At 43.1% G+C, this 8487-nt stretch overlaps 1 protein-coding gene across 1 annotated transcript in view; it reads right to left on the minus strand.

Moving 5' to 3' along the window:
* Positions 1 to 246: 246 nt before the first annotated feature.
* LOC112121017 (galectin-9) overlaps positions 247 to 8487 on the minus strand; it is an 8427-nt gene continuing 186 nt past the window's right edge. Inside the window, exons 2-6 of the mRNA XM_029912526.1 lie at positions 5588 to 5676; positions 4469 to 4673; positions 3724 to 3843; positions 712 to 747; positions 247 to 336 (exon numbers count right to left, since the gene is read on the minus strand). Coding sequence (XP_029768386.1) covers positions 247 to 336; positions 712 to 747; positions 3724 to 3843; positions 4469 to 4673; positions 5588 to 5676 — 540 coding nt within the window. The remainder of the gene's footprint in view (positions 337 to 711; positions 748 to 3723; positions 3844 to 4468; positions 4674 to 5587; positions 5677 to 8487) is intronic.

Here is an 8487-nt window from a genome sequence, read left to right on the forward strand (position 1 = left end):
CACCAGTCTGGAGTCTTAATATCGCGCACACATGAATGAGAAGGGTACAAAAGTTGGCTGTTCTAGTTCTTCCTAAGCTTGCCTTAGCAGACCTGGAATATTGGGCTGGGCCATGTTCTGCTTTCAGTTACACTGATGTAATAAAATCCAGACTAACGCTATTCAAGCAAATTGAATTATTTTCTTCTTACATGGTGTAAAAGAGAACTCTATTTAGCCCACTGAATCAAGCAGAAAATTTTCCCTTCATTTAATACAAATGGATTCAGCATCACTTGAACTCACACTATATGTTGATCCAGGAGCAAACTGTGTAGGTGGGAAAGCTGCATTGGTCTGAAAAGCAAAAGACAATCTTGGTACTTAACAAATAAAAGAATAGCCACTAGGAGGCACTAGCAACACAGAAAACAAATGTATCTTTGTGAATGTACAAATTAACCCTGAAAAAGTCATGAAGAAAGCCCAGACAGTGATATTTTTTCTCTCCTTTGGCATACTGCCATTATTGTCTTTGCATGCTCTGATAATATGTTTCTTTCTGATAAAATTACTCAGAATCCTGTGGCTACTGAACAATTCTTGCTTCAGATTTTTTGTGGGGTGAAGAAATAAATATAGCTTGTCAGATTTGCTCTGTTTTCCAACTTTGGTTGATACAAGCCAACAAAAGGAACAAAGTGCAAAAAGGAAGTTAGATTAAACACTTACGATCCCAGCTGCCGTAGGACACCAAGCACCTGGGGGCTAAAAGTTATGAAAAAGAAAAAATTAGTCCAATGGCAAAATCAGTTGACAGAAGCAATGTGGTCTAGTGATTCCAGCACCCATCTGGGAGTCAGGAGACCTGGGTACACACTCTTCCACGAGCTTGATACGCAAGCTTGGGCAAATGTCAAAGGGCCAGGTTCTGCCACCCTGACTCAGAGTGAGTATGGAAAATTTAGCATCCATTAAAGTTCCTCGGAATTACACCCGGTTATTGTGGTACTTAATTCAGCCCAATGTCTAATTCACCAGATAAAGCAGTGAGAAGACTCTGCCCCTTCCCTTTTGCTCAAACATCAGTGGGGGGAAATCTATACACAACAGTAGGATTATTGCAAAGAAACAGGAATCATAATATGGGAAGACAATGAGGGGCTTTAGTTTTTCAGTTAGGTTACAAATTAAGAATGCTCAAATGCACCTGTAAAATTTGATTCAATAAGACAATCGCAGTATATTCAATACTAACTATTCCAGATATCTTTGTGAAGGATTAAATATATGTCATATACTAGATTATGAAATATTTATGTCATTGTGCACGGTTATATTTTGCTCTGTGCATGGAAAATCTTATTATAAAAGTGGGTTTCTTAATTACTAGAATCTAGAGGGTTCTTTTTATTCTCCTAAGTCATTTATATTTCCCCCCCAGCCCCACCCCCACCCCAGGAAACACCTCAGATGTTATACAAATCAAATAATCTGGACAATTCTCCCAGAGATACCCTTAGTTGTAAGTACATCTCCACAAGAAACTGATATTACACATAACACTGCATACTTCTCGAGGGAATTGCACAGATCCATGGATCTCACAGTACTTTCGGAACATTAACTAATTAAGCTTCACAACACAATCCTCAGATTACTTCACCCAGCATTCAATTACCAGCACACCGATGGCTGCAGTTTATCTGAGCACCGCCACACTGTAAAACGGCAGAGGATACCTAGAAAGTATATTGTGTCCAACTGAAAGTACAGAGAGAATTCCCGCAGGAAGAATTAATTTACCTACATTGGAATCTGGACAGGAAAGGAGGGTTCACACCCCTAACTTTTGCAAGAAGAGCCAGGATCTTTAACACAGAGAAGGGATCAGCACCTAGGTTTCACATCTGATTTGAAAGACAGTTCTTGCAGCAGCATAGCGTTTATGAATGCCTGGCTGCTGTCTCTTGCTCACATACTTAGGTCAGATTGATTGCTAGAGTTGGGGTTGATAAGGAATTTTCCCCCAGATCCGATTGGCTGGGACCTGGGCGGGGGGTGGGAAGTTGCCTTCCTCTGCAGCACAGAGTGCAGTTCACCTGCTGAGATCATATAGGCACATTTCACCTAATAATTCCCTGTCATTGCAAGGGCCTCGGGCATTGGTGACAGTTTTGTAAAGGGACCACTCAGTGCAAGTGCACAACAAACACACTTTGTTTACAGTACTGCAGGCTGGGAACTTGCTGCTTTACTCAACTATATACAGTGTGTGTGTGTGTGTGTGTGTGTGTGTGTGTGTGTGTGTGTGAGAGAGAGAGAGAGAGAGAGAAAAACACACACTAATGAAACAGGAAATGAGGGAAGGGTGGAGCATGGCTCAAACCATAATACTCTGAGCCAGTGATTCTCAACCTTTCCAGACTACTGTACCCCTTTCAGGAGTCTGATTTGTCTTGTGTACCCGCAAGTTTCACCTCACTTAAAACCTATTTGCTTACAAAATCAGACATAAAAATACAAACGTGCCACAGAACACTATTACTGAAAAATTGCCGACTTTCTTATTTTTACCATATAATTATAAAATAAATCAATTTGAATATAAATATAGCACTTACATTTCAGTATACAGAGCAGGATAAACAAGTCGTTGTCTGCATGAAATTTTTGTTTCTACTGACTTTGCTAGTGCTTTTTATGTAGCCTGTTGTAAAACTAGGCAAATATTTGATGAGTTGATGTACCCCCTGGAAGATCTCTGTGGGAGTACGTGTACCCCTGGTTGAAAACCACTGCTCTGAGTAATCCAGTTAACCCCTTAATGACCACTTTACTACAGGCAGTTTGGTTTCTCCCATGACACACATTTTAGTTTCCAGAGGTCTAAAATGTTATGGTCTAACTAAAGTCTTTGTACTTAATACAGAGATCCCTGGGTAAAAACTAATGGCCCTCTGATATTCAGAAGGTCAAACTGGATGATCTGATGGTCCCTTCTGGCCTTAAAAATACATGAATCAATTAAGCCTCTGGGGCATTGGTCTAGTACTGACTCAGAGAGAATCAGAATCGGCGACACCACTGGTTCTTTGTAGGCACCTACAAGTTCCTTGTAGGTCTCCAATCCGAGCATGGAATCCAGTCCCCTGACTTTTCATACTTAATGGGTTTATAACACAGGGTGGTCTGTCTGTAGACTCATTACTATTTCCCTGAAAGGCTTGCCTCCAGTTCAGTAAATACGGGAATACAACAGAGGATTTTTTTTTTACAAGTAAAATATTGGGTTTAAGAACCAACGGCCCAATCCTGCAAGGACCTCAATGATTCCTGAAAGGATCAGAACATCCTCCTCCCACACTGAGTTCAGAGCTCACTCAGTTCACTGGCATTTTTTCCACTGTTGGTTTAGCTTAGTTGCAGTTCCATTGGTGGCAGCAAAATTGGAAGCACTAGCACAGACAGGCATTGGCTTTTTATCATCTTGGAGCATGACATGGCAATAAAAAAATACCTGCACTCTGTCCACACTAGCGTTTTCCCCATTGTCAGTCTAACACTGGTAAAGCTCCACCACTAGGAGCACTAGTGGGGACAAGGCCGGTTTGAGATATTCAGCAACTCACAGGACGTACTCAGATTCTTACTGGATCATGCCCCAAATCTCTGCAAATACTAGAGTTTCTCCAGTTCCCCTCGTGGTTCTGAAACACAATAATACATGCAATCGGCACTTACAGCAGTATCTTGGAAGCTGATGATTGCCACGTCCACACCCCCAGACACACTAAGGTGGTTCACTTTGGAAAGTGGAATCCGGTGCTTGTACTGCACAAAGGGATTTCCATTTACAGCAACCTGCCATGTGTAAAAAGCAGAAGTTATTCTTTTGGAATAAAGGATAATGTCTCGTGCTGAGAAGAAAATGTAAGGTTTGTTTTTTAAAAAAAACTACAAAACCTAAGAACAATAGAAATATTTCTATGAAGTTTTACAAAAATCTATTTTACAAAAATCAATTCAAAATAAACCAACATTTCCCTGCAGCTTTTGCAACCAAAACACTGCAGCACTGTGCTAGTGCCTGCGAACCCAAAAGTGAAATTCACTAGAAACTGACTAAGAACTCACGTAACACTGACTAGTCTTTGAATTATCTAAATGGATTAAGGCTGCAATCCTGTAAACACATATGTGCATGCTTAACTTTACTCATCTGAGCAATCTCATTGAAGTCAATGGGGCTTCTCACATGTGTAAAATTAAACATGGGCACAAGTGTTGCAGCATCAGGGCCTAAAATGCAAAAGTAAGCAGAGTTTTAGTCCATTCCCATTCAAATAAACGGAAAGACTCCCATTAAAGATTCCCTTTAAAAGGGAATTGTTTTAATATAACTCTTCAGATGTGAGAACGTTCCTTGATTCAGCAGAATAGCCATTTTATAATGAATTTGCAAGTAAAATACAGCATTAACAATTACCTGGAATGAGTCGTGTTTTACCAAAACCCGAATCTCAAAGGGGTGACCTTTTAAAAAAGGCATTTCATATTTCCTCTCCTCTCTTCCCCAATTCTGACTTTCGAAAGTATTGCAAACCACACATCCACCCTCTTCAAATCGTGGGTTAAAATGAAAAGCAACATCAGGACTTGGGCAGGATCCACACTGAAAGTCTATCTTGAAGCTGTGAAGGAAAAAAGTACGAAGATGAACTAAACTGAGCATGGTTAAGAAATCTAGTGTGCTTTCACTTGTATCCAAAATAGTCTTTATAGAGGACTAGCCTCTGCTCCCTTTTAAAGATATCTGTTCTGTCATTGCAACATTTCTACACGGAAAGTCTAAAGCAACATATCAGAGGGGTGGCCGTGTTAGTCTGGATCTGTAAAAAGCAACAATAATCTGTTAATCTATAAGGTGCCACTGGACTCTTTGTTGCTTTTTAAAGCAACATAGTAATTTATTATCACAATCTATTCTATTGTGAAAACAAACCTCAAATAGTGTTCAGACTTAGTAGCTAAGCCTGTGCTAACTGATTTTATCCTGCTGAAAACCAACTAAGCTTATGATTCTCCAAACGCTTACTTCTGGGCAGAGACTTTTTTACCATGACTAGTCCCACTGAAGTTATTGGAATTAATCATAATGTTTAGGACTATTCCCCGTAGTAAATATTTGTAGGATCAGGGCTCAAACGAACAACTTGAATATTTACAATGCATGTTTCAACGCTACTGAGCCTATTTCCAGTGTTTTAACTGGCCTTCCTTCTGAGATAACTGCGTGACTGGCACATTATAAGATTGGAACTATTTATTGTTGCGATAGCACATCTCTCAAAGGTGCATTTCCTATAGTATCAATTATTGTAACGTCAGGCCTGATCTTGCACGCTCTCAAAGCCACATCTGAACGACTCTGTCAACAGATTGGAACTGGATCAGTATTTCTGGGAATGGGGGAAACTTTCCAACAGACAAATTCCTCTGAGTCACTAGAGCTAACCTCCTAACCTCTTCCTGGTCATGTTCCAATATTCTCAACAGTTGATTTTAGGCACAGGAGGGGAGCAGCCGTATCCCTACAAGCACACACCTGTCACATGTAGGAAGAACAGTTCCACTGATGATAACCATCAATCCGTCATGAAGACCGCCATGAATAGGGCCAGTAAATGGGAGAGACTGGGGGATAGAAAGAAAGCAACACAGTGTACATTAGAGGGTACAATATTTAAACCACTTTTCTAATCCTGAATTGGTGTTCATCTCCCTTTCATCTGGCTGTGGCTTTAGATTCCTCCGCCTGACGAGTCACTACAATTCCAGCCTGATGAACTGAAGTCAGTATGCCGCAAAATTTCTCTCTGAGGACTGTTCCTAAAGAGCATGACTTGCTGCGTAAGGGCACGTCCCTCACAGCCCAGCCAAAGATGAAACAGCCAAAGCTCAGTCGATCCGAGTGGTAACAGTCAGCATTCCTTCCTGCCAGGCAGTGTGGCCTGGAGGACAGAATAATGGATTGGTTCAGGAGACCTGGGATCAACTATCAGCTCTGCCCCCAGCCTGCTGGGTGACCACAGGCAAGTTACTTCCCCTCCCCGTGCCTCAGTTTCTCCATCTGTAAATGTGACAAGAAAGCCGCTCACAGCTTGGGCTGTCAGACTGGGGTGGTTGGGGGCTCCAGCTAGAGCCTGGCTGCCCACCAGGGTCCCGGCTCCGCACTCCCAGCCAGGCTGCTGCCTGGGTTCCCCCCTCCGATCCGGGCTGTGCCTGCCTGGCTCCTCACTCCTAGCTGTGAACCTGACTGCACCAGACAGCTCCCATGCTCCCAGCGAGGAACATGTTGCTGAGAACCCAGGGGCAGCCGTGCTCGGATCGGGGAGCCGAGAGACCTGGGGCAACCGGGCTCCCAGCGGGGAGCCCAGGGGTCAGCTGGGCTCCCGGTGGGGGGGCTGCGCCCGGAGCTGAGAGCCCAGGCTCTCAGCCTCCCTAAGTTGGTGGAAGCGCTCCTGGTGTGGTTCTACTCAGAAGCTGCTCAGAAGCTCGAAACAAAAAGAGAAGTTGCTTGAAGTAACAAAACAAGCAAACAGCCCAACATTACCCAAGCAGATTATATCTATTGTGCATACAGAAGCATAAAAACAAGATCATTCCAGTTTTCACAACACAGACAAACACTGATATATATATTAATTTGAGTTTCTTTTTCCTCTCAGGCTTAGTTCTTTCATGTGTAACATTTTTTGTCAGAGGACTTGAGTGTAAGCATGCTACAATTTCCTATACCAATGGTAAAAGAATAATACGAAGAGGAGATTATAGGTGCAAAACTTGCAAGCATTTATTTGTAAGGCATAAATTTATTACATTTATTTGTAATAAAACAAGACAGATTTCCTCTTGTTTCGACAGATTTCTTTGCTGTGATCATTCATCACCCCAACCCTGGCAACAATGCGCCTTTCGATTTTGGGTCTCTGGGTTGTTGCTCAATGTTGTCCATTTCCTGTCCCTCAAAGATGCACTCAGGAAACATGGGGTCTTGATCCTCTCTGCCTCACACCTTGTGTAATTATTTACACCTGTGCAAAGTAGGTGTACAAAGATATTCCCAGCAGAGATTCTGATTTGACAGCATTTTGCACTCAGATGTAGATGAATACACAAGGTGCAGGACAGTGGAGAATCATATTTCCTAAAGAGCACCTGGCTTTTTCCAAGAAGCTGTGAAATGCATTAGTCCAAAAGTGAGAAATGCAGTCACTGGGACAAATTTGTCCCTGGTATTACTGAAGTTTACAGCAGCGATGCATTGGGCCCACTGTCTTTTCCAAGGAACTGCTGTGACCCCATCCCCTTTCACTGCCTTATGAACCCTGGTGGCATATTACTTTCTCTACCAGACCTGGGACACTTGGGGCCACATTTCTCAGTGTATTTAGGTGCCTAAAGATACAGAAGGGGCCTAATGGATTTTCAAAAACGTTTACGAGTTTGGCGCCTGGAGAGACAAAGTGGACGAGGTGATATCTCTTATTGGATGAATGTCTGTTGGTGAGAGACAAGCTTTCGAGCTATACAGAGCTGTAGGTCTGGGAAAGGTCCTCGGAGTGTCACAGCTAAATACAGGGGTGAACAGAGAGTTTAGCACAGCGGCTCTCAACCTCTCCAGACTACTGTACCCCTTTCTAGAGTCTGATGTGTCTTGTGTACCCCCAAGTTTCACCTCACTTAAAAACTGACAAAATCAGACATAAAAATGCAAGTGTCACAGCACACTATTCCTGAAAAATTGCTGACTTCCTCATTTTTATCATAACGTTATAAAATAAATCAATTGGAATATAAATATTGTACTTACATTTCAGTGTCTAGCATACGAACAGTATAAACAAATCATTGTCTATGAAATGTTAGTTTGTACTGACTTTGGCAGTGCTTTTTATGTAGCCTGTTGCAAAACTAGGCAAATATCTAGATGAGTTGATGGACCCCGGGGAAGATCTCTGAGTACCCCCAAGGGTACACGTACCCCTGGTTGAGAACCACTGGTTTAGCCCAAGTCGTTAGCGCATATTCTAAGGGACCATTCAAGGTGTCCGGTTGCTTTTGAAAATCCCACTAGGTGCCCCTCTGTGGCGCTTGGCCCTGGCACACTTTGGAAATCTGGTCCTTGGTCACTTTCAGCATGTGACTCAGCCTATGCCACAGGGGCTTGGGAGGAGTAATGGCTCCCAACTCTGGCACCGGAGGAGCAACTTGGAGATAACAGAGAAACCCAAGAAACATTTCAGCTGCTACAAAATGCGGATGGGAGGAGGGGACAAGAAATAACTCTTCCTGATTTCTCCCCTGATCTCTCTCCTGCCCCCCCCACCCCAGCCAACCCCAGGGGTCCCTCTCCCTGTACCCCCCCGCCCCAGCCAACCCCAGGGGTCCCTCTCCCTGTACCCCCCCGACCCAGCCAAGCCCAGGGGTCCCTCTCCCTGTACC

This window comes from Terrapene carolina, unplaced genomic scaffold (assembly GCF_002925995.2).
Source record: "Terrapene carolina triunguis isolate 2854851 unplaced genomic scaffold, T_m_triunguis-2.0 Scaffold231, whole genome shotgun sequence".
In the NCBI taxonomy this organism is placed as follows: Eukaryota; Metazoa; Chordata; order Testudines; family Emydidae; genus Terrapene; species Terrapene triunguis.